Source organism: Triturus cristatus, chromosome 2_2 (assembly GCF_964204655.1).
Source record: "Triturus cristatus chromosome 2_2, aTriCri1.1, whole genome shotgun sequence".
In the NCBI taxonomy this organism is placed as follows: domain Eukaryota; kingdom Metazoa; phylum Chordata; class Amphibia; order Caudata; family Salamandridae; genus Triturus; species Triturus cristatus.
This window is the reverse complement of record NC_140582.1, coordinates 622,839,531-622,867,022: the sequence shown is the minus strand read 5'-3', so window position 1 is coordinate 622,867,022 and position 27,492 is coordinate 622,839,531. Positions and strand designations below refer to the sequence as shown.

Here is a 27,492-nt window from a genome sequence, read left to right as displayed (position 1 = left end):
AATTGGATACTTTAATAAAGAAGTTTACATGACAACAATTATCAATTTCTGGAAAAACTTTTGTTACAGTTGCAATAATTTTTCATGAAGGACCTACTGTAACTTCTGGACATTACACAGTTTATCTTAAAAAATAAAAAAAGAAATTATGTTTCCTTGCAAAATACAAAAAAATTATTTTTTACAAATAAGTTATTTTTTTTTAAAAATAAGTGAAAAATATTTGTATTTCTCAATTCTCCCTTTTCATGCTTCCATTCCTTCACCTCTTTTTGTACATTAAATTTTTTTTTTTTCTTAAATTTTTTTCAAAAACATCCTTGGGTGCGCGCAGGGTGCGCGCACCCCCCCAAAAAAAAAAAAAAAAAAAAAAAAAATCCCCCCCAAAATTTTGGGGGTTTAGTTTTTAAGTGGCTCTTAAAAGAGCCCTTGAGTTAATGGAGGGAAACAGGAAGAAAAAAAAGAAAAAACATCTATGGCCTACTGCACTCATGCGCATCAAATTTTCTCTGAATGAGATCAAGACTGGTCTCACCCACAGAAATAAGTCGAGCGCAAACAGTGCAGCGTGTGGACAACCTCGCAAAACAAGGTGGTCCAAAAAGAGGTGTGGAAGAAGGCAAAGGCACCACTGCAGAAGAAGTGCTCGCCTGAGCTGCTGAAGATGTGCTCGGCTGAGCTGCTGCAGATGTCGTCGGTTGAGCAGGTGGAGGGTTTGCTTCAGAAGCTCGACGAAAAGTCACTGGATGCATTTTGTCAACATGCCTCAACATAGTGTGAATGCTAAAAGAATACTTCTTGTTAGGATTCCCACGTGACAAGACTTTTTGACAAAGTACACAAGTAACTTTAGGTGCATTTACCTTTTTTTGTCCCTCTGGAAAAGTGAAAAACTGCCATATAAAGCTGTCTTTCTGCTTCCTGTTCCTCTGCCTCTCAAGAGTGTCCTGGTCACTGTCTGAAGATGGTTGCTGTTCAGCCATTGTCTCTCAACAACAGAATAGCTCCTTCTCCAAAGGAATCAGAACTAATAATGAGGGGAGTAGGTGTGGTTTGGGAAGAATCTGGAACTGAAAGTACTTCAAACCAATCAAAAGTGATGATTCATGATCACATGACTTGCCATGAGGGGATTGGGTGTGGTGTTGAAACAATCAGAAACTGAAAGTAATGATAACCAATTAGAAGTGTTGTTTTATTAAGCATATAACCCGAGGTGCGCGCACTGCGCAAGCTCCGAGCGCGCATCTTGTGATTACGCATGCGCGAACGCGTAGGACTGCATGTGCATACGTCATATGCGCGTACGTAACGCGCATACGTTGAACACGCGTATACGCGAACGTTAATGCGCGTAATTTAAGCGTATGCGGAAGTGAACCGCGTGGAGCGCGTACGACGCACGCATGCGTACGTACGTACGCATACGTATAACGTATGTATGCGTACGTAAATAACGTACGACGGTATTCCTAAAAAACGTACGAAAACGTACTAGGTGCGCGCTCAGAGCGCGCACCCCAAGAATTTATATAAAAAAAAAAAAAAGTGGAGAAAAATTAATTGCAAAAATAAAATAAACTGTTCAACTTTATCCTAATTGAAAGTTAAAAAAAAAGAGCAAAAACAAATAAAAGGATACAGATAATATATAAATGAATACATAGGAATTTTATTATAATAAAAAAAATAAAAAATTTAATTTAATAATTCAAAAATTAGCATTTAAAAAAACGTACAAATTCACTGAAAAAAACAAAGGTTTCACACACGTTATAGTTAGGAATTAGCATTTAAAAAACCTTGCAAATTCACTGAAAAAACCATAGGTTTCACACACGTTATAGTTAGCTGGACATTTCTCTCATACAAAACCAATGAAATTCCCCCATTATAGTTAGTTCAGCTAACTATAACTCGCGCGCCCGCAATGCACTGCTGATGACGTCACATATTACATCACTCATGACATGGTCAGTGACATCACTCATGACATCACTGATGACATCTCAAATGACATCACTCATGACATCACTGATGACATCATCCTTGTGATAGAGTGGCAGACCTCCTCTCACCCTAATATAACCTTTGATACACACATTCAAAAATAGAGACTAAAATTTTCAAAACAATTGACATACCAATACCAGTTACAACAACCTCTTCAGTAATTCTAAGATCCACATACACATCCACTCATTCACCAACAGTCCTATACAGTCACTCATACATGTACTCACTCATCATATGTACTCATACACCTATACATCCTGTTACACAATGCCACTCATCCATAGTTACTCACACACATAGTCACTCATGCTAATAAAGAATCAAACATACATTTACTTGCATATACAGTTATACACACACCACCACACTTACTTCTATGGAAACTTACACATACTTAGTCTTTTAAACAATCACTTATAGAAACACATACTTATTCATACAGGAACTCTTTCAATCTCTCACTCTCACATATACTCACTTATATACAACAATAGTCACATATACTATTTTAAAACATATGTAGTTACTCATAAAGACACTATTGAGACAGTCATTCACTCACTAACACACCCATACACACACTCATCCACCCATACAGTCCTGCACACATGCTGTCTTCAACACATACAAACAGTGAGTCACTCATTCATGCACCTAAGCACTACGTAATACCCCCCACCGAACCATGCAGACACTCAGACTGATACTCAAATAAACAACTAATAATGGTAATGGTAAAGGTATTTCTAAAGCGATAACATTCATCCCAAAGGATATCATGGCGCTAAGATTGAACAATATACAGCGAGCGTTTTAGTGAGTGTTAGGGAACAACATGGTTTTAAGTTTCTTTCTGAAGATGAGGTAATAACCTATATAGACACCCATGTAGCTACTCAGCAACCCATGCAGCCACTTATACACAAAGTGAGAGACTGATACAGATATTTACATATTTAAACATTACTCACTAAGCCATGTATTCACTATGATACACTTAATCTGTCAGTTACACAATCAATTTTTCAAAAACAAATCATCCATTTAGACACTTATATACCCATTTATTCTTCCATCGACCTTGAGATATACATATATAAAACATATTTAATTTTCAGAAAAACACACATTCACTGGATGATGTCATCAGTGATGTCATCAGTGATGTCATTTGAGATGTCATGAGTGATGTCATGAGTGATGTCACTGACCATGTCATGAGTGATGTAATATGTGACGTCATCAGCAGTGCATTGCGGGCGCGCGAGTTATAGTTAGCTGAACTAACTATAACGGGGGAATTTCATTGGTTTTGTATGAGAGAAATGTCCAGCTAACTATAACGTGTGTGAAACCTATGGTTTTTTCAGTGAATATATATATATATATATATATATATATATATATATATATATATATATATATATATATATATATATATATATATATATATATCGCTCCTGATGCACCGATCAGGCAAAGCACTCTGCGGGCGGGTGCCTCGTTGCGGTGGTGCCCCGCAAAAATATAAATGCTCCAAAAACCCTTTCCACTACGGTAAAGATACCAGCACTCGCGGGGTTTTTTAAGTTACAGCGGTGATTTTATTTTCGTTTCGGATGAACTCCTTCGTCAGTGTTTCACGACTGGCACTGGGAGACGCCATCTTTTTAACGTCATACTTCATTGACATGGAAACAAACGAGAGATCACAATACACCTTTCATGGGCGCCATCTTACAATGTAGTACATAATGGTTGCTACTGGAGCATTCAATGCAAATACCGATCGTTGTAATTATTCACATGAATACAGGCAATTCATTACAGAAACCAATCATAATATTAGTTTACATTACTGCCATATTACGAATTTTCGCCGTGAATCGGCAACGGTTGCGGTGGACCTTTTCTGTTTTGAAAAGGCTCATACCTTCATACATGCAACTTTCATTACTAGTGCTGCTAGCTCATATGTATTAAACGCTTGATATTTATTTACTTTATATATTCATTATAAAGAGGCGCAATAAATCATTGTTACAGAAAAAAAACATTATGTGGTATGATCTTGCCGTGGATCGGCTACAGGCAACCTTTCTCGGGTTGCCACAATTCCCTCTAACTTCCATGACACCGTATATCGACATCTATTTCAAAGGACAAATTACAGAAAAAGAATACTGGATAAAAAAATATATATATTCATTCTCATTCTCCTAAAAATCCTGCCATTGCAGGGACTGGCATTTATATCTAACCTATTGGCCTCAGGAGCTTCTGTTTCTGTGCTATCTAGTTCCCTAGATGCACTGTCAGCTCCTTCCCGCTGTTCAACCCACTCGGGGTTTTAGTCTGAAGGTCAATGATATAGCGCGATTCCAATCTTCTTAACTTTAATACTCTATCTCCCCCTCTGCTCTGAGTCGGGACACAGTCAACGCTAAAGAATTGTAAAAGGTCTCTATCACTTTTGTGTTTGATTGCAAAATGCCGTGCCACCGGATAATTAAAATCTTTTTTTGCTATGGCACGCATGTGTTCTAAGATTCTGACCTTCACGCAATGTATAGTGCTCCCTATATATCTAGGCCCACATGGGCACTTCAGGCAATATACAGCATGTGTTGTTTGGCAAGTCATGAATTTATTTATTCTTTTATCACCCTTGAGCCCTTTTATCTCATAGGTTAGCACCCTTTTGCTGAAGGCGCAGGCTTTATACCTCCCACATGGGTAAAAACCTCTCATTTCATTCAGAGTTCCTTGTCTAGGTGAAATCATCTCTAAGTGGCTATGTACTAGATTGTCCTTCAGAGATCGTGCTTTCTTTAAGGTAATCATTGGAGCTGTTGGAATATCAGCACCAATGATAGCATCTGTTTTCAGCATGTGCCAATTTTTTCTCATAATCTTTCTCAAGAGTATCAGCATCATCTGAGAAAGTAGTGACTAGTCTAAATTTTCCTTCATCCGCATCTTGTTTACTCTTTTGTTTTAGCAGTTCTTCTCTAGGTAAAAGCTCTACTTTTTTCAAAGTGTTCTCTAAGAGACCTTTACCATACCCTCTTAGTATAAAACGGTCAAAGCTCTCTTTTACTGCTTGGTCGAAATCACACTGCCTTGAACAGTTTTGTTTCAACCTGAGAAACTCCCCATAGGGTATGCTGTTTTTTAATTTTTGGGGATGGCTGCTAGACGCATGTAGCGTACTGTTGCCTGCCGTAGGCTTTCTGAACAGGGCTGTTGTTAATTTTCCATCTCGTACTTCCACTCTCAGGTCCAGATAGCTGACTGCCACTGGGCTAATCTCACCAGAAAATTGTAAACTGACTTCATTTATATTTAAGTGAGCTATGAATTCTTATGCCTTCTTTACAGGACCCTTCCAGATTATGAAAAGATCATCGATATATCGATGCCATAGTACCCCATCCGTTATCCAGTTCTCATTGGCTATGGACCAGGCCACCTGCTCCTCCCACCAGCCAACGAATAAATTCGCATAGCTGGGGGCGAAGAAGGTGCCCATCGCGGTCCCGGATATTTGCTTATAAAGATCTTCCTGGAAGAGAAAAATGTTATTAAATAAACAAAATTCGATCAACTCCAATAGCATATCATTATGTGATGCAAATCTCAATTGTCTTTTCTGTAGGAAGTATTTAACTGCACTCAGTCCCTGTGAGTGATTGATGCAAGTATAAAGACTTGTTATGTCTAGTACAATCATGCTATATGATGAATGCCACTCTATGTCATCAATAGGGTTAATAAAATCAGTTGTATCCTTGACATAAGATTTTAACTCTAACACCATTTTAAACAGAAAACAGTCAATGAATCTAGAGAGATTTTCAGTCAAACTCCCCAAGGAAGAGACTATCGGCCTTCCTGGTGGTCTCAATTTGTCTTTATGCACTTTGGGCAAGTGATAAACAGTTGGTAGGATAGGGTTTGTTATTCTCAAAAATAAATATTCATCCAAATCCTATCATGGATTTGTCATGCCATTTCTTTATTAGGGTATGCATTTGGTGAATGCTGTTCTGATATTCATTTTTGGTTGTTAATTCATAGCAGTTCTAATTGGCCAACTGTCGTAAAGCTTCCTCAACATAATAATTTCGCGACATTAGGACAATATTGCCCCCTTTGTCTGAAGGTTTAACAATTATCGATGTTTCATCTTCCAGATTCTTTATCGCCATTCTTTGTGCTTTTGTTAAGTTGTTTCTGCCTTTGGAAAATTTTGGGTTTCCTCTAAGCTTTATCAGGTCTTTAATGACCGCTTCTGAGAAAGTATCTATTGCGTCAGATGGCATTTGTGGAAGAAACTGTGAAGGTGGTTTAAACTTGCTGCTTGGTGCTTCTTGTTCTATACCCTGATGCCATCAAAGTTAAGAAGGACATCAAATCCTACTCCACTGAACGCACGTATCCTTACTTAACTAAAGATTTCTATATTAACAGATACTACAATAATCAACGTAACAACCGTCCATGGGGCAGATTCAATAGAGGGAATACTCTAGTTGGATTCTCTGATACTTCTGTAGACTCATCAGACAGTTCGGATCCGGGTGAAGGGACCAGTAGTGCCAACAGAGCACCTGGCAATTCACAACCTTCAGCCTCTTCTTTTTTAGGACGTGGCCCCCACGAGCCACCGAAAAGAGGGGGGTTGAAGCGTGCCCACTGGCAAAATCCACCAGGAGAACGACAAACCCGACGCAATTACTACCGTTGGTGGACTGTCCCCCAGACTTGTACAAAGACAACTCCTCTAGCCAGACACAACCCAACCTCCTACTTCCTATATTCAATCTCACCAAACATCAATTGAATGATTCTGAACTATCCATACTCAGTAAGGGCCTTTCATTTGTACCCACCACCAGGACCAACTTTCTCGACCCACAGACCGAAGTGCTTAGGTTCTTCCACAAGCTAAGATTACATAGCTATTTTTTGTTAAATCCTCTCTTACCCAAAACACCCAACACCCCCTTGAGACCTCCTTCTAAATTCTCTCCATCGGCCAGTATGGTACCATCAGAAATTTCCACCTTTGAAAAGCTGGTATTGAATGACCTTTCCCAACTGGCTACAGAACACCACTTCATCCCTTACAACATTTCAATGGCAGAAAAAACAGCACTTCAAACTCTCAAGTCCAATGACATGATGGTTATTAAACCTGCCGACAAAGGCGGAGGAATAGTATTACAGGAAACCACTGCCTATAGAAATGAAATACTGAGGCAACTAGGGAATACGGACCATTACTGCATACTCCCTACCAACCCCACCAATGAACTCAAACAAATTATACAGCAAACAACTAGATCAGGTCTGGAACAAGGCTTTCTATCCAAACTCGAATATGATTTTCTAAATGCAAAGGCTCCACGTATACCAGTTATCTACACTCTACCAAAGATCCACAAGGACACTCTTAATCCGCCTGGACGCCCCATCGTCTCAGGCTGTGGTTCCATTCTAGAGCCACTCGGTCTGTATGTAGACTACTTTATAAGAGATTTTGTGCCTTCTACCCCCTACTATGTTAGGGACAGTATGCAGATGATTACCCTAGTAGAAAATCACACTTTTAACCACTCAACTGACACACTTTGCACTCTTGATGTTGAATCACTTTACACAAACATCCCCCAGCGAGACGCATTACTCATCATTGAGGCAACCTTAGACACCCGCATTAGACCACACGCAGTCCCGACCGTGTTTATCCTGCAACTCCTCGAGATCTGCCTGACCAGGAATTTCTTTCTATTTGACGGTCATTACTACCAACAAACCAAGGGTACATCCATGGGAGCAGTTTTTGCACCGAATCCGGCTATTCTATACATGAATGCCCTTGAGATAAATCATATATTGGTCCCACAGAACCCTTTCCATTCTGCAATGTCACTTTGGAAGCGTTACATAGATGACATCTTTCTGATCTGGCACAATACCCAAACCATGCTCGAAAACTTCCTTCATTGGCTTAACAATAATTGTGGCGGTCTCAAATTCACACTTACACAAAACAAAATATCCATACCATTCCTTGACCTGAATATAACACATAAAGATGGACATCTGATTACTAGCCTTTTCAGGAAACCAACTGAGCGAAATACTCTGTTGAAGTATAGCAGCAATCATCCCAGGGCCTTAAGAGACTCTCTTCCCTATTCACAATACCTACGTATCAGACATAATTGCACCCTCAAGGAGGACTATTTTAGGGAAGCCAAAACACTGAGTAACAAACTGACCTCCAGAGGCTATCCTAAAAAACTGATCCGTAGTGCCCTCAAGAGAGCATGGTACTGCCCTAGGGAAGTTCTCTTGGAACCCAAATCCAAGAAACCAGAGAACCGCATAGTATGCGTTACAACTTTCTCCCTCTCCTCTAACAGATTACGCAAAAGTATTCTCAAACACTGGAATGTGGTAAATGCAGGAATACTCAACCTTGAGAGACATCTTTTTGCTTTTAAGAAAAGCAAGAATATCAAAGACCACTTAGTTAGAGCAGCACTCCCTAGTACCACGAACACTGGTACACTCCATGACCATTGGTCCTTACCTTCTGTGGTTGGTTATAACAGATGTGGCAACTGCTCTGTTTGCGGGTTCACTACTGACTGTAAAGAGTTTACTTTTGGGAACATACGTAAACTTCACAATCATTTCAGTAACTGTAATACCTGTAATGTCATTTATGCCATTTTGTGTCCCTGTGAAATGATTTACATAGGTCAGACAACGCAAAAAATCCGGATCAGAATCTGCCAACACAGAAGCAGATTGAGATGTAAAACCCCTAATGCACCCCTGGTTGAACATTTTGAAGCCGCTGGCCACACTGAGGACGATATTCGTTGGACAGTGGTTTCCGTTGTGAAAATCCTACCAAGAGGCGCAGATATATCCCACTTACTGAACAAAGAGGAATTAAAATGGATTCTAAAAACTGGAAGTATACACGGAGGGTTGAACCGCCTCGAGGATTGGACCTCCTTGCTATGAACTTTTTGTTTCCCTCTTGCGGTACTGACCAGAAATCTAGGAGTAAAATACAGAGGGCCTGTTCTCACCTGGAGGAGTGTAACTCCTAACTATGAACTTGCCGAACTCTTTAATTCCCAGTTTTATGAACTACAATGACAATGTTGCGCACAATCTATGTATATTATCTCAACACGCGTGTTTTCTTATTGTATTTCTATTTCTTTGTATTTTTTTACTTTTTCTTCTATTCTCCTATCAATCGGTTGTCTTTACCCCCGCTTCCCTCACTCACCCAATATGGCGCCCAGACATACCCTCTCTCTTCCCTTGAGCTATACTGCACTCGCCGAGATCACCTGACCGGCCATGTGACTGTCCACATGACCACTCACACTCACAATACGCCGCTAGTTCACACCCACTCTACAGCCCATCCGGCATTGACCGAGCGCGCTGTCTTCCGGATTGCCACGGAATTCGTCTCCTTCATTGTATCGAGGTAAGAATAGTCATTATATTCCCGCTATCCCCGTCACATTTCCACTTTTCGGTCCCTCCCCTCATTTTTACCATTTCCCTCGCCAGATATCCTACTACCGTGTCGCCCACTCTGGACATTCCCCTTCCAAATGTAAGCTCACAATTTTCTAGGTAGAGCTCCCGCCTTTGCCTTTTTTGCCGCTCCACTCAAAATCCTTAATTTAGGATTTCCCTCCTTAGGCATGAACCTTCAAACGCGTCCTTCTGAATTTTTGTTACGGTTATCGGACCAAAACGCGGTGCCTATTTCGTTTCACCACTTGGCCACACGAGGTAAATCTCTTTGCTCTTCCATTTATTTCACCGTAATTACATAACTTCCCGCCTTCATTACAACCATTGGCAACACGAGGATATTCTCTTCGCTCTCCTAGTAATTTCACCGTATTCACGTCGCCTCCATTCGCGGCATTGTTTTTAAGACCACACGGGATTCTTCCGTTGCACATAACTCTCCGGCACGCATTCTCTGTTAATACGTTTTACCTGGAAGGCATTATCACTTCCCCCTATCTTAGATTTCACTATGTTTTCATTATCCTTCCTAGTTTTCACCACCTCTCTCATGTCTCTCACTACTATTTCTCTGATTGCTTCATGACTGCAATATTAAACAACTAAAGAATTCATATATAGGGTTGCCCCAGATCTGACATCAATGTTTTATGCTGCAAATGCATTTCACCTTCTAAACGTAATAATTATTATGTTGTCATTTTCTTTCCCCTTTCCCATCCTTTTTTTTTTCCCTTTCCTTACATGTTTACGTTGGTTGTCGTACTCATTTATGTTATTTCAGGCATTCTAATATGGGCAATTTAACTGATTAGTCCTGATGATGATCCTAAATCCCCCAGATAAGGATCGAAACGTCGTCGACTATGTTGCCCACCTTACACATTTAACAATTTTTGTGTATAAAACATTGTGAAGGTGGCAAGATTTGTATTAAGATGTTTCACTACTCATTATTTTCTTAAAACAGAAACATCACTGTAATTGCCTGAATGTTTTTCACAAATGTTATGTCTTCTTGATATGCAAGTCTCAGGATACAGGCTTGTGTCCCACCAAGACTCTACTTACATTTTTCTGATCATTGCTAAAGTATTTTTACTTATTAAAGTTGCCATGTCCGGCTGGACATTGGCTATAATATAGTACCAATCTTGTCTAGGGAACTAGATAGCACAGAAGCTCCTGAGGCCAATAGGTTAGATATAAATGTCAGTCCCTGCAATGGCAGGATTTTTAGGAGAATGAATATATATATTTTTTATCCAGTTTTCTTTTTCTGTAATTTGTCCTTTGAAATAGATGTCGATATACGGTGTCAAGGAAGTTAGAGGGAATTGTGGCAACCCGAGAAAGGTTGCCTGTAGCCGATCCACGGCAAGATCATAGCAAATAATGTTTTTTTTGCTGTAACAATGATTTATTGCGCCTCTTTATGATGAATATATAAAGTAAATAAATATCAAGCGTTTAATACACATGAGCTAGCAGCACTAGTAATGAAAGTTGCATGTATGAAGGTATGAGCCTTTTCAAAACAGAGGTCAACCGCAACCGTTGCCGATTCACGGCGAAAATTCATAATATGGCAGTAATATAAACTAATATTATGATTGGTTTCTGTAATGAATTGCGTGTATTCATGTGAATAATTACAGCGATCGGTATTTACATTGAATGCTGCATTAGCAACCATTATATACTACATTGTAAGATGGTGCCCATGAAAGGTGTATTGTGATCCCTCGTTTGTTTCCATGTCAATGAAGTAGGACGTTAAAAAGATGGCGTCTCCCAGCGCCATAGCAATGCAAAAAAGGTACAGAGTTCCTCTAACAAAGACAAGAAAGAGAAGGGGGAGAAACAATGTATTGTCATGTGTCAAGGGAATCACGTGGGCCTGGCTGTCAGTGGAGCAGGTCGAAACAAAAGGGGGGGGGGGGGGGGGAGTCCCTTGTTGGAACTAGGGCTCTCACACACCCAGCAAGCTAGGTGTCATGCTTCATCATATGAGCCTGCCCCTCGTCAGGTCGGCGCTGCAATACCTGACGGGCACCCAATATTGGGGCTCTTTGGCAGGGATCTTTTGTTCCTGCCAATGGGTGCAGTGGGGGTAAGGGGCCCTAGCGTGTGTAGATGTGAGTGATAAGTGTGTGAATATATAATAGGTACTGTTAGTCCAAAAGCAAAATTTTATTATGATGGTAAACAGCCTAAGTAAAAATTAATTGAGGTGGGTATTGGAACTAGAGGTTACAAACCTAGTTGTACATGCCCTACTCTCAAAGAGATCTACATGTTTCGTGCCATGGTAGCCATAAAGGTCAGGGCACCTCCCAGCGCCAGTCGTGAAACACTGACGAAGGAGGTCATCCGAAACGCGTCTGATACGAAAATAAAATCACCGCTGTAACTTAAAAAACCCTGCGAGTGCTGGCATCCTTACCGTAGTGGAAAGGGTTTTTGGAGTATATTGACAAAAGTGTATGGACATTGAACTTTGGTGGGTTTCACAGGAGCACTGAATGTATTTTAAAACATGAGCCTATGTTATTTTTGAAGAAAGAAATATGACATAATGAACAATGTTTATTTTGTTTCTTTAGCAATGATGAAGTTACTTCCTTTCATAGTTTCTGATCAATATAAAATCAGTACAAAAATTAGTTTGCAAAGTATACTAACCCTTAGGGTTCAAGCACATTGTAGCAACCTTGGTCAATAAATATCTGTCCACTAGGGCTTCATTCTACAACCAAACATGTAATACAAATGACTGTCGTAACTATGATGCAAATAGTAGAATATTCTGCACAGATATTTAACTCTGGTGGGTGTATGGTTGTGCACTGAATTTAATTTAATTCAAATGTGAGCGTGTGTTATTTGTGCGGAACATTGAGTAATGAAAGATTTTCATTCTTATTTTGTTTTGGAATGAACTCTGGTTTTCCCCCTCATATATTTGTTGGTATAACAGTATGAATAGTTTGGGTTCTGTTGTCAGTTTCCATTATGACGTAGCAGGCATGTATAAAAGTACCTAAATGGCGGCGCAACATATGTGTGTTCAAGGCTGTCTGTTGTGGCAGCCGAAACACATAAGCATTCAGAATACGTTGTTTGTTGGATTGCAAAGATCACATGTAACTAGGACACATTACTGCATTTTCAAAATACTAACGTGTAAAATGATTTCATATCAAATACTAATATTGTTTCAAATGGTTTACATTAGTACATATATGAAGTTTATTGTCCAACGGTTTCAGGACATTTGCACTAAATATGGCTAAGCAGCATCAGTTTTCTTTTTGCATTTGGTGCACAGTTTCACATATGCAATTGATGAAATCCAGAATTAAACCTTTCAATATCACATGTAAAATTATCTAGATTAAGTTAGATTTCAATAATTCTTTACACACATTACTACTTCAATGAGGATGATCAGAAATTTCAGATCATGTGAGTAGATCACTAACTTTCTAATACACATTGAAATAACATGCCAAACCTGGTTAATAAAATATGAACCTATGTCATTCAAATGAATATGATTTCACCTATTCTACTATTATCTGCATATTCTTAAAATGCAGTAACTAAGTTCTCTTATATTTATTTCTCATGCTTATTGATTTCACCTATTCTACTATTATCTGCATATTCTTAAAATGCAGTAACTAAGTTCTCTTATATTTATTTCTCATGCTTATTTAACGTGTGGTTATTGCACATTTATTCATAGGTTACTCAAAACGTCTCATAATCGGTTTATCTGTCAAGCAAGGATTCCAAAAGCTTTTCAAATGCATCACAGTGATATCCTCTAATCAAAAGTGTATAATGTCTGTGACACTGGTCTTGCAGTACTCTGCAAGACAATTAAAAATGTCCTACCTATCGTAACGGAAAGTTTCAATTCTATTAAGGACTCTGAGCCGAGGATTATGCTATTCTTTCCTCACTTTATTGAAAAGCAGCCATTTGAAGTCACCAAAACAAAACTACTATTCCCATGAACCATAGGGAATAGGAAAGAACAATAGAGTGTCCCAGAACAGAGTGTCCATGGTTGCACCAATCACAGGTCCCCAATGTGTAGATAGTCCTTTGTCTCTGCTCAGCCCTCATTTTTCGTCGCTCGGTCAGCCACCGAATACCTCAAGACTCTTGTTTGCTGGAATCGCCTGGAAGGAGTAAGAGCATAGGGTCAGCGACAGAAATGGCTAAGGATTATTCCTGCGGAAGGAAGCATTTCAACATGTAACCAACTGTTCAAGGCAGTAGATACAAACTGACTTTACTTACTCCAGACGAGGGAGGGAGTATAGCAAGGAACTTGTACCCTGGGTGGGATAATCCTCGCCTCCGAGTCCTTAATAGAATTGAAACTTTCCGTTACGATAGCTAGGAAATGTTTCATTCTATGTCAGGACCGGAGGCGAGGATTATGCTTGTTTAAAGCTTACTCACCACCAAGTGAGCCATGTCAATAACCAGTTTGAAATAAAACTGTTTAAAAGTAGAGTCTGAAGACCAATCTGCAGCATTCAGAATGTCATCCAGACAAGCTCCCAGGGTAAATGCTTTAGAGGCCATTGCCCCTCTCACAGAATGCGCTCCAAACGCACGCAGGTCGATACCAGCCTCCTGCATGACCCATCGCACCCACAGCGCAATCGTGGGTGACGACACAGCCTTATGGGGTTTCTTGAAAGAAATGAGCAATTGCCTCTCTCCCGGAGGCCGGAACTCCTCAGACATCTCCTCATAAGCCTTGAGGCAAGCCACTACGCACAACTTTGGTAAGTCCGGAAATGCCGGATATGATATAGACCTGGTGCCGCACTTAGTGCGTCTACGGATGGTAAAGGTAACTCCGGTAGGGGAAAAGATTCTACTCTAGACATCCAGGGCTCTGACATCCGAGACTCGCCTGCAAGAGATCAAACACAGCAACATAGCCAACTTGGCAGACAGCTCTTTGCGAGATAGAAACCTATTCGCCTGCCAAGACAACAGCAAATTCAGTACCCTATTAACATCCCATAACTGGGAATAACGCGGTTCAGGGGGCAAAGACAGACGGATGCCACGGAGCAGATGACAGACCAAGGGGTGTTCACCCACCGGAGAGCCATCCACCATGGAATGCCCAGCCGAAATAGCGGAGCGAAAGGTATTAACTGTCCGATAGGCCAACCCCTCTTCCGCCAGGGAGGCCAAGAAATTTAGAATGGAGATCACATCCGCTGCCACGGGAGCGACACTCCGTCGCAAACACCAACGACACCACCGGCCCCAGGAGGAGCGGTATCTTTTGGTGGTGCTGTCAGCCCAGGCTCTAGCCATGAACGTCGCAGCCGGTTTCGAAAGGCCCTCGACCGACCATCGTCCCCTGTAATCCGCCAGGCCATGAAAGTCGGAGACCCCTGTTCGATCAGAGGGTGACAATTCCCTTGTGGATCGAGGAGGAGAGACGGAAACAGGCGGAGTGGGATTGGAGAATCACAAGAAAGTTCCAGAAGAACCGGAAACCAAACTTGCGATCTCCAAATCGGCGAGATAAGCACCACGTCCGCTTTCTGATGCCGCACCTGCGCCGTCTCGTGATCATGGCGAACGGGGGAAAGGCATAACCTGCTTCCTCCCCCCAATTCTGCAGGAATGCATCTGTCTTCTCCGCTAGTGGATCCGGGCGCCAGCTGCAGAAACGCGGAAGCTGGTGATCTAGGCGCGAGGCAAAAAGGTCCACCGAGAAGGGCCCCCAGAGGTTCTGGAGAGTTAGGAACACCGTCGGATGAAGCTTCCAGAGACTCCCGTCGTGGAAGTGACGCGACAGGAAATCCGCCTCTAGGTTGTCGTGGCCCGGGAGATATTCCGCTGTGACGGAGACCTGGCAATCCAGACAGAACTGCCAGAAGGTTGCCGCTAGATCTGACAGGGCTTTTGAACGTGCGCCTCCTAGGTGATTTGATGTACCGGACCGCTGACACATTGTCCATGCAGAGGACGACACAGGAGCGAATGGAGTCCTTGGTCCAGCACTGGATCGCGAACGATCCCGCCAAAAGCAAGCAGTTGATGTGTAATTTCTGTTCCGACTGAGACCACACACCTCCTGTGGCGAACTCGCCGCACCTCGCACCCCAGCCGGATCTGCCCGCGTCGGATTCTATAATCACATCTGGATCGGAACCAAAAATGGCTCGTACATTCCACGCCTCCATGTGCGAGAGCCACCATTGAAGCTCCTCTCTGGCATCTTCTGACAGAGTCAGTGTGTGAGAATAAGGAAGGCCTTTGCGCAGATGCGTCGCCTTGAGACGCTGAAGGGCCCTGTAATGTACAGGACCCGGAAAGATCACCTGAATGGAGGTAGACAGAAGCCCGATGATGCGAGCAAGTTGTCTGAGGGAGATCCGAGACGGGGATAGAGACCGTCGAATCTCGTGATGAATCTTCGTCATCTTTCGCGAAGGAAGACTCAGAGTGGCTGCCACAGAATCGATCGTGAAGCCGAGAAATAGAACGGTCTGCGACGGAACCAGGGTCGACTTGGCCTCGTTTATGACAAAGCCGAGGCTCTGCAGGAGGTCGACTGCTGTCTGCAGGTGCCGCGAGAGCGTTCGAGGGTCCGATGCCATCAACAAAATGTCGTCCAGGTAGACGATGAGCCGAATCCCTGACGTCCGCAACCGTTCGACAACAGGGCGAAGAACCTTGGTAAAGCACCAAAGAGCGGAGGATAGTCCGAAAGGCAGAGTGGTGAACTCGTACACCTCGCCCCCCCATAGGAACTGCAGGAACCGACGATGAAGCGGGAAAACCGGGATCATGAGGTAGGTGTCCTTGAGGTCGAGGCGTGCCATCCAATCGTTGGGTCGGAACACATCGCGCAACAGATGGATGCCCTCCATCTTGAAGTGGTGATAAACTAACCACTCGTTAAAGTCGCTCAAATTTATTACCGGCCGCTTTCCCCCGTCCGGTTTGTCCACCAAGAAAAGGTTGCTGACAAACCCGCGAGGATGAAGAGAAGTCCGGGCTATAGCCTCCTTGTCTAGGTGAGAACGCACCTCCTGGTCGACCAACGCCGAGTCATCGGCGGAGAAGAAAAGCGGTCGGGGAAGTACCGCCTGCGTGGGAGACCCGAGGAACTCTATACGAAAACCCTGCACTATCTGCAGGACCCACGCGTCCCCGGTGATGGAACTCCAAGTCTGGAAAAAGCGCGCCAGCCGGCCCCCCACTTTTAGAAGGGAAGAAGGGAGAACACTCACCGGAAGAACTGGAGACGCCACCTCCTCTGCCTCTTTTGCCACGGGTGGGATAGAAGTTGCCAAAGCGGGCCTGGTCTTGATACTGCCCGCTAGCGGAGCCTTGCCCCCTGCTCTGGTTGGGCCGGCCGGACGAGCGGCCCATTCCTCGTCCGGCCCCTCGGAAAACCTGAGGGCAAAACACCTTCCTAATAGAGGACTGCGCCCGGTCTAGGGAGGTAAAGGTGTTAACAAACCTCCCTAGCTCCTTAATGAAAGGTTTGCCAAAAAGGCCACCCTGCGCCACAGCTCCAGCCTCGGAATCGGCCAAGTCCCCCAACTTCGGGTCTACCTTGAGTAATAGGGACCTACGCCGTTCCGTGGATATAGCGCAATTCGCATTACCCAGGAACACAATCACCCGCTGGGCCCAGGAGGAGAGATGGTCTGGAGAAATGAGGGATCCTGAAGCCTTGGCTTCCTCTGCCATATCTAAGATTTTAGTGGCCGGGCCCACAGCATCCAGGAGTTTATCCTGGCAAGCCCGCCAGGACCTATCAATACCCTTTTTAGGGTCTTTGATAAATTTCTGGAGGAAGGTGGCCATCCGAGGGTCAATGTCAGGAGTTGCAGCCACCTTCCCCTCCAGCGAGGGACGAGGACACTCCGCCCGCAAACAATTCCGAGTCGCCGGTTCAAGCGGGCGGCGAATACGACCAGCCACGTACTGAGCGACCTTCTCCGAGGGGGCCCAATCGGAGGAGCGAGGATGAAGAACGTCGTCGGGATCCAGCATATCCGCACAGAGGTTTTGTGCACCCAAAGAAGGATCCGGGCGCGAAGGGCCCGCAGCGTCCTCGTCATCCCCCTGAGTGTCCTCATCCCCGCCGGGAGCCTGGGGTGAAGCCGGAGCAGATGGGAGAGCAGGGGAAACCAACTGAGGGGCAGTACTTGCAAGAAAAGCCTGCTTAAGGCGGTCAAACGCATCACTGTCTACGCCAGCTGGCTTGGTGCGCTTCGCCGGGGGCTGAGGATCCGCTGGAAGATCATTAGAAGAGGGGGTAGGTAATCCCTGGGAAGCTTTGGCTAGGCGGTCGCAGGCCTGATCAATTTTAAGCACCACACGCTGTTCAAGCGGAGTTATAGCCTGCTCCACCGCTTTGAGGATGGACGCGTCAACCGCGTCATAAAAGTCATTGTTCCATTGAAGGGCTGCCAGGGGTTCCTGCTCCCACTGTTCATCCTCGAAGCCATACTCATGGTACTCCATAATGCCAAGTCAGGGAGATGAGTAAGTAAGAAACTGAGGGAGTATACCTCACAACTATGGGGGGCTGGGTGACAGCCAAATGAAAAGGGCGACAGTGTAAGCGCAGAGGCGCAGCCCTAGGACCCCAACAGCCCTGGTGCCTAAGAATTAAAAGGGCAGCCTGCAGTAAACGGGTCCTTAGCAGTTTCTACTGCAATACTGACCCCATCAACGGAGCGTTATTGGCCTAATGATACAGACCCCCACTAGGGCAGAACAATTTAAACACTGCCTAATGGCAGGCACCAACCTGAAAACCAGGCGTTTTGGGGGCGTTATATAATTAGTGCACAAAAAACGTTCTGCCAAGGAAAGGGAGAAATCCCTTAAACGGGCCGACCCAGGTCAGGGGTGTCGCTGCAGGCAGGGAAGACGAGGCTGACGCGGAGGCAGGGCTCCTGGTTCCGACACGATACCAGGAATGCGCGGAATCCGGAGCACGCAAGCCGCGTCAAGCGCGCGACCCAGGCGCCCTCTAGCGAGGCATCGCCGTCACCGCGGGTCGCCGGCACAGAAATCCCAGCCACTAGGGAGCTCCGAGGCTCCCACGGCCACACGCGAAGCGCAGAGTAGCGGCGGACTCACAGCAAGGTCAAAACCAGAAACAGCTTCTGCACACCGGTGAAGTACGCGGCTATTGCGCCTAAAGCGAGCACGCGCGCCGCCCAACACAGCCGTGATGGAAACGGCTCACAGCGCCCAACAGCACAATACAAATATCAGCGCGGTCAACAAGCCCTGCAACAAAGCCAATATAAAGCACGTAAATAAGCAAATTAGCCGAAAGTTAACAAGGAAATAAGCAAACCATGAAATATTAAAGTGTTGAACCCCTTCGGTGCTCATGACGGAACGGTTCCGTCATGAGCCACGGTTGAGCTGTGCTCATGACGGAACCGTTCCGTCATGACCACGCCCGCGCAAGATTCCGTCAGCACAGCGGCGGAATCTGCGCAGCATGGAAGGGGTTAAACACAAACTACAAAGAGAAATAAATATGGGACTTATCTTGGCTGCAAGCAGCGAAGAAAGAGGAGGGCTGAGCAGAGACAAAGGACTATCTACACATTGGGGACCTGTGATTGGTGCAACTATGGACACACTGTTCTGGGACACTCTATTGTTCTTTCCTATTCCCTATGGTTCATGGGAATAGTAGTTTTGTTTTGGTGACTACAAATGGCTGCTATTCAATAAAGTGAGGAAAGAATAGCATAATCCTCGCCTCCGGTCCTGACATAGAATCATGATATCCCTGCAAGACCACAAAACCAAGACGTTTTTAACATTAAAAACACACTGAGGATACTCATATTCTGAGCCATTTACAAAGCCTAAAGCCTCAAAATTATAAAACAATTACTGTATCATATGAAGCAAAACATTTGAAATGTATACAATGGCCTCGATGTACACCTTGACACCTGAACAGGACCTACAAACATCTTTGCGTTGCAACAAACCCTTGTCATGGGCAATGGCAATATCGCAATAGTACAGCGAGAGCACAAAACCGAAGGGGAAAAACAAGTTATTACCAACAACAACAAAAAAAACACTTACAGGATCCTCAACATGTGACCTATGTTGAAAACCTCTGTCTTTAACGTTAATAAAAAAATCGTTTTTTAATAGTAAACTCAACTTTCTTTTTATTTTACAGCGATCTCCCAGTACTACAGCACGACCTGAAACAAGACATACATACACAGTACATCAGAGTTCCCACAGTAACTTGTCACTGGCTACAGTAGTTCCAAGGTAGTCCTGCAATAGTACTGCCTTACCACATAAAGTATACATATATATAAAAATTGCATGCAATAGTATTGTAAATAGGTTGAAAATATAAAATGTAAAATTAACAATATAGTTAACTTGCAACATTATGCTAAACTTCATGTTAAAAAAAACTTTGAAATGTACTGAAAATAACGAAATGTTAAAGTTGCATTATAGTTAGATAAAATATCACTCATTTTGCGTTGTTTTAAACTAAAAAAAACACTGAAATTCAGAAGCTGCATTCAACTGAGCAAATTATAACTTGCGCTCCTGCCATACACTGCATATGACTTAACATATTACATCACTCATTACATGCACAATGACATGACTGATGACATAAACCATTGAATGCATAAGTTTGCTATTGACATCTGATAGTGAAAGATATTTAGTGAGCTACATCTAGAGCATGTTATACACATACACAACGGCTAATGAGTTGAAATGGAAGTTTTTGGAACAATCTCTAGGCCGGCACGTCCTCTGAGATGTAGTAGAGATGACTTAAGTGAATATTCCTAATGCCCGACCCTGAATCCAAAGTGGAGAATTCTTCTCAGTATCAGATAACTGAGGCAATGTCTCTTCATGCCTCGGCCTGAATCAGAAGTGGCCCTCTGCCTTATTTGGCAGATTTAACGTACCTACAATCATGGCCCTCAGCAGAGTCAGAGAGACAAACCTAGCTTTCTGCACCTACACCTCGAGGATCTCCTGGGTATTTTGCGATGAGATGATGTATGTGGAAGAACAGAGAGCATATACTCTAAACCACATGAGCAGACTCTGAAGTGTTTCCAGAACCCACTACCGACAACATACACTCCTAATATTACTGGGGCAAGCGATTAGCTCTGCCATGTCGACCAGCAAAAAGTGTGAATTCCCAAGAGCATTAGGGCCAGATGTACAACCCACCAATTTGCGACTCGCAAATTGGGACGTATAAGTGTCTCAGACACTGTTAGCGATTCCTGATGGGGTCGCAAATTGAATGCCTCATGAATATTAAAGAGGCTGTCGCAATTTGCGACCCCATTAGGAATGGCTAGCACTCCCAGGGATGGGACTGCTTTTAAAAAAAGAAGCCTTATTTTATCTAATGCAGCCCGTTTTCTTTAATGGTAAACGGGATGCATTTAAAAAAGAAAAATGAAACTTTTCAGTTTCATTCATTTTTTAATGGGCAGGCAGTGGTCCCTGGGACACTGCCTGCTATTAAAAATATTTTCTCACATACAAAGGGGGGGGGGGGGGTCCCCTGGGGACCCCTTTCCGTTTGCGAGATGTTTACCACCTACTTGAAGTAGGTGGCAAACTGCGAGTGTTTTGTGGCCACAAATGCAGTCGCAAAACAATTATACATGGCATGGTGACTCACTATTAGGAAGGGACGACCCTTCCTAATAGCAGGAGTTGCAAATACTAATTTGCGAGTCAATGACTCGCAAATACTAATTTGCGAGTCAGTGACTCGCAAAATAGCATTTGTACATGCCATTACCCTTTTTTGCGGTCGCAAAATTGCGGCCTCAAAAAAGGGTTACACATCTGGCCCCATATAAGCTATTGATTACACCAAGCAGGAGGCCAAAGCTCCACATATGGTCAGTTCTGCTCACCAATAAGTGTCTCGCAGTCCTAACCATACTGTGCATGCTGCCTAGCCTCCCGACAGTCCACCAAGCCTATGTTCTTAGTGGAACTCGGACTAAAAATCGGTGTCATAGGGGACAGAAAAGAGGAGGAAGATCCCCTTAAATTGGATAGGACACTAAGCAAGCAAAGGAAGAAAATTAAATCTAGATAAATGAATTTATATAGGGGGTCTTACCTGGAAGACACAGATATACACATTCTTTATGTAAGACACGACTAAATGTAGAGACAAAAGAGGTGCAGGTTTATTTTTGAATGACAAAATAAGAATAATCATCTTTTGAAAGGTGCCAGAGTATGCATACCTGAAAGGTAAGTTTTAAACGCAAGTATAAACTTTCTCTAACCCTGCTGGGATCTTGGATTTTTTGCTCAGGAAATTTCTGTTTATCCTGCTTAGTCTAACAATGTTTTGCTCACTTAGGGGCATATCAGCAAGGCGAGACGATAGAATTATCGGCACTTTAGCATCCGTTTTCGGACAAAAAGCAGCGATAATTTTATCGCCCTATCAGCATGGACACGCTAACGCGTGAATCCATGCCTTAGCGCCTGTTTCCAGAACGCCCAGCTTTGCATCTCTAATGAGATGCAAAGTCGGCGTTCCTCCCCAAAATAACTGGAGAAATGTCAATAAGCTACATTTCTCCAATTATCAAGCTTCAGTCTAACAAGCAGAGCGATAAGAAAAGTAGCGCTAACCGTGGTTATCGCTACTTTCCTTACGCCTGCTTTTCTTCTGATTTAGCCATGTAATCCAATGGGAGGTGGATTACATGGCTAAATCCACCTTGCCCTATCAGCAAGGTATGGCCGGTCGCAGTGCGATTATCGCTGGATTTCCAGCGATAACCGCAATGTTTCCTACCCAACGCATGGATTTCTATTGCTTTGGAGATTAGCGTTGCTGATAGTACGCTATCTCCGCAATAGAATCCAGCGATAGCCGGCGATAATCATCCTAGCGCTTAGCGATAATTATCGCCTCGCCGATATGCCCCTAAAATCTTGTCCACCTTGCTTAGACCAATACCGTGAGATCTAATTTCCACAAAGCATGTGCAGACATCTTATCAAAGGTAACTGAGCACAATTTAGGCTATCAGACACATCATAACATAGTATTTATGATTGTAAAAATCATTAAACAGAATTGAAATTGCAATCTGCCATGTCGTCTACAATTGATCACAAACAGTCTCCATCTAGATGTTGTTTTAAGGACCTTTTACACTCATGGGTTATGCCACAACTTACCTTTTCCTCCTGGTAGGTGATGTCCATGAGATTGATGCTGTGGAATGGCCCTTGGTGGTGTTCAGACACACATTGGCCACATACTCCCTTGTGGCACATGCGGCAATACAGCAGCAGCTGCCTCCCTGAATGCAGCAAGCAAGGCCCAGCACCCACTACCAAGTCCTCTTTTTCCTTGCATGGGGCTGACCGCAGAAGCTTCACCACCTCTGCCAGAGTGGTATTGGCAGGTAGGCGAGCGGCACCACCTGGGACAGAGCTTACTTTGCGACAGAGTGGGCAGCAAAGTTGCTGTGGAAGTGATGGGGGTGAGTAGGTACACCCCTGAACACAACGCCTGCAGAAATTGTGTGAACACAAAGGCAGTGTCACTGGCTCATCAAAAAGTCCAAGGCACACAGCACAAGTAAGGCTTGCCTCCATCATGGGCTGCTGGCACGCATGAAAAGAAGAGGTGGAGTACAATGTAGGGTCTTGAGGCCTACAAAATTAAAAAGGCGTGCGCTCACAGTGAGGAGACAGAGGCCTACACCTCTTAAAACTACACCGACAAAGGACAGTTGGAGATCTAGGAAAACAGAGAAGAGATCAGAATAACTACACCGGATGAGAGCAAATTAAACCACCTAACGGTAAAAGAAGCAGAGGTCTACCACTAAAATGTGGAAGCCGAAGTAGCAGATTGGATTTATTTTATGGCAGTAAGGTAAGCAGCACCATGACTCAGCTAACACAGAGGAACAAAGAGGTAGATGCACCAAGATAAACTGATTCAACGATTATGCCACCAAAGGGGTATATTTCAGGCGGGATAGGGTTGGACGGCGTGGGTTATACTCCTGGAGTCCAAGTACAATACATGACCGCAGGAGTTGAGCTATACCACTAAGAGAGATGCGTATCCGCTTAGCAGGGGTACTGGTTAACAATGGGGCTGGATATCAGTGTTCCCGACCAGCAGTGTTAGGTACAAAGCTATCGCCAAAGGTGGATAATCGAACCACTAGACAAACAAGGTCTATGCCACGAACTTTTTGCTGACAGACGCAGGTTGGTGTCCGGGAGTCATGCCCGAGTTGAATGTATGTAGGGTTTTCTTGATAAAGGGTGATGGGCTACAATTCTGTTAAACTAGTTCTTTGGCAGCAGCTGCAAATCCGTAGAGAAGAGTAAAGATGCAGAGATTAAAGTAGAGATAAACACATGGTTGAGGAAGGGCCCTCGAGATCGGTGGCGTTAAATCCGTAGAGAAGAGTAAAGATGCAGGGATTAAAGTAGAGATAAACACATGGTTGAGGAAGGGCCCTCGAGATCGGTGGCGTTAAATCCGTAGAGAAGAGTAAAGATGCAGAGATTAAAGTAGAGATAAACACATGGTTGAGGAAGGGCCCTCGAGATCGGTGGCGTTCGAGCCGGGTGAAATCACTACAGGGAGTGGGGGGGTGGGGATGGAAATGCGTGCGCGTGAACTCTGCACCACCGACTTCTCGAATAGACGTTACCAACAGGCGCTAAACAAAAGCCGTTGTTTTTCTCTCTCCCTCTTGCTGTCCTGCGTGGAGAAAAAACGCGGCAATCTTCGTCATCAGCAGCTGAAGCACAGGGCAGAGAGCACCGGCCGGTGAGACGCCTCCCCCTGCGGAAGTGCCGACCTACTGCCTGCACCCGCCTCACCAAAAACAAAACTTTTCTCTGAGCAAGTTAATCCCCGAGAGACGTCACTGACAGTTTTCAGCTCATGTGCTTTCAGATTCGTTTCCTGATTCCCTCCGCAGGCAAGTGCGGGCGGGGCGGGAATCTGTGGCGTTTTATGATATGGCGGACAGGTAGAGAAGACGGTGACCTACGGAAATTAACAATATTTTTTCGAAGGCAGGAGGAAAATAGAATACAGAAAGTTCAGTCCTTCTATTGATATTTGTGGGCACACGTGACCAGGGGCGTAGCTTGGTCAGTACGATTGGGTGTGTGTGAGTTTCTAAACAATCACACTGGCATATAATGTTAAAATACAATATATGCCAAGCAGGACGCTTAGTTAGAGGGGCGTAAGTGGCAGCAGAAAGGGAGAGGCATGCTGATTGGTTTGAGTACTAAATGAGAAGAGCACAACATTTTGTAAAATAACCATTTTTGGGGTACTTTCTAAACGGAGATGAGATGCAGTTTGTGTTTTGTCAAAGTGGGCATGCAAAAACCAAAGGAAATGATGGATGGAGTGTTGAACATTGCAAGCACTCATCCCCAGTCAACTGATCTGGGTTTAATCCATCACCTCTTTAGCCCACTCTGCCACCCCAGTTCAGACATGGCCATATGCAAATCAGTCTGACCCTGTGCCTCATGGAACAGTCCAGCCCGAACTGCCAAGCCATGTCTTCCCTGGACCGGAAACAAGCTTCCTAAGACCGGTTTCTGGCATTTCAGACGTCTTCAGCCAGGCTTGCTTGAATTCAGTGGCAAAGTGAGCAAGGGACTCACGTCTGAGCATACCCTGCCAACTTATGGCGAACAAAGTAAAAACCAAAGGAAATGATGGACGGAGTGTTGAACATTGCAAGCACTCACCCCCAGGCATGCAAACATTCTAGGTGAAATCCCACAGACACTTCACAATATTGTATTGTATTGTAATTGCATTTATATATGGTTTACTACCCCTGATGAGGCGTCGAAACGCTTGCTTCGGCGAGTAGTATGCTACTCTGGAACCCATAAAGAATTATTGGTGAATTAGTATTGTGAAATATGAAAGTTATTTGAGTGGCGGATATGTTAGTCATATGTTTTGATGGATAAGGATAGTGGAGTGATAGAAGAGGGGAAAAAGGTTTGCATTTATATAGCGCTTGTTACCCTTGATGGGGTGTTGAAGCATTTTTTTGGCGAGTAGCACGCTACTTCAGAATCCATAAAGGATTAGTGGTGATTTAGTAAAGTGAAATGTGAAAGTAATTTGTGTGCCATACCCAACTGAAAGCACATGTATGGAACTGTTCATCAGAAAATACATTTATTAGTGGAGAATAACACCCCAAACCTCCTCCCCAAGCTACTCCCCTGCACGTGATGGGAGTATCTCATTTATCTGTGGGCAAGGTGAATTTATGCATAGACACTGCTGGCCGATGACAAGGCACTTAAAGTGGGTTGGGACTTGAGGAGAAACAACCGAAATTGGCCCACTTCTAAGATGCCTACTTTGACTGCTAATGTGAATTAGTGTGGCATGCTTCATTTATAAAAGAACAAAAACGGGTCTTGGCTCCAATCAGTAAGGCTGAGCCTCAAATACAACAGAACAACAAATTGCCAGTACTGATGTTATATCAAATATTCAGTTTAATGGTGCACAGAAATAAAATCTATTACACCCTTATACATGTTTAGATTATTTTAACCTTATTTAAACATTCTTTTGTTTTTTTTGAAATTCATAGAAAATATATTGAAAATACTTCAACACTTCATAAAGCAATAATAATAATAAAAAACATTCATAATCCATCCAATCAAATCAACCGTAATGCAAACTAACCACACTCACTTAAACATTCTTGAGCACTACTAGCATACCTGATTCACAACATTTACACCCACACTACATAACAACCATACAAAAAAATCTCAACCTGGCAAAAAAAAAACTGTACAATCAATTAGGAAAGCCAGGGGTAACACCCAAACAACAAAGGATTTTGGACAACAAGTCTTTCAAGTGCACTAATACGTCACATCAACAATGCTTTAAATCTACAACCAATTAACAGTGCACGAAAGCCATCACTATTTTAACCAAGTTTGTTTGGTATAACAAACGCAAGGTCGACGCGTTTCGAACCATCTCCTATAGGGGTTCTCCTCAGGACCAAAAATAGCTGCAACAATAAAAAGAAAGAAACCAAATCTTAATCGCTATGTACAAAAACTCATCCACCTTAAATCACATACAATGCACCACCAGTATCCATCTATTTACCTCTTATATCATATGACTGATTCCAATATTCAATGGGAAAGATATCTGTAAGATAATCAGAAGAAAGACAGAAAAATGAAAAAAATAGTCAAAGAATAATAAAGTGATTCAATATCCTTGTTTCTAAACTGTCCAGAAATGGTCAACCACTTACACTGTTTGAAGGTACTCAGCAATTAAATTGCATGTGGTAGGTAACAAAATGGGCTTCATGAAGGAACTGTAAAGAAAAACATGCCTCCATTACTGCTTTGCAGTATTTCATAATTTAACAAAAAACGCTGAATGGCGGACTCGAAAAAATACCTTTGGTGTAGCTTAACATCCCGTCAATATATCACGGCCCTCCATCAAGGGAAACACTATGGTGCCGATCACGATCCGGTAAAAACCGGGTACGAACCGTCGGACGGAGCATATTCTCCGTCCGACGCGTACCCGGTCGAAAATATATACAAACATGGAATTACGATTCGCACGGAAATCCCATTTCCGTACGAATCGTACAAAACCCCGACCAACGAAAATACACATACAAATGTGATACGGGAAAGCGCCGACGTGACGTCGGGACGCACGCAGCCTGCCATTCACGAACCAGGAATTACGATTCGCACCGACGTCATCCCGCACGG

The 27,492-nt window shown here is 43.5% G+C and overlaps 1 protein-coding gene across 2 annotated transcripts in view; it reads right to left on the bottom strand.

The window, feature by feature from the left end:
* Positions 1–24,593, bottom strand: part of LOC146862589 (uncharacterized) — a 217,466-nt gene extending 192,873 nt beyond the window's left edge. Inside the window, exon 1 of one of the 2 annotated variants that reach the window (XM_085641795.1) lies at positions 22,879–24,593. In XM_085641795.1, the coding sequence (XP_085497921.1) occupies positions 22,879–23,304 (426 nt within the window). In that variant the 5' untranslated portion in view covers positions 23,305–24,593. The remainder of the gene's footprint in view (positions 1–22,878) is intronic. The other variant, XM_085641794.1, reaches the window with a different exon arrangement.
* Between the last annotated feature and the right edge of the window lie 2,899 nt (positions 24,594–27,492).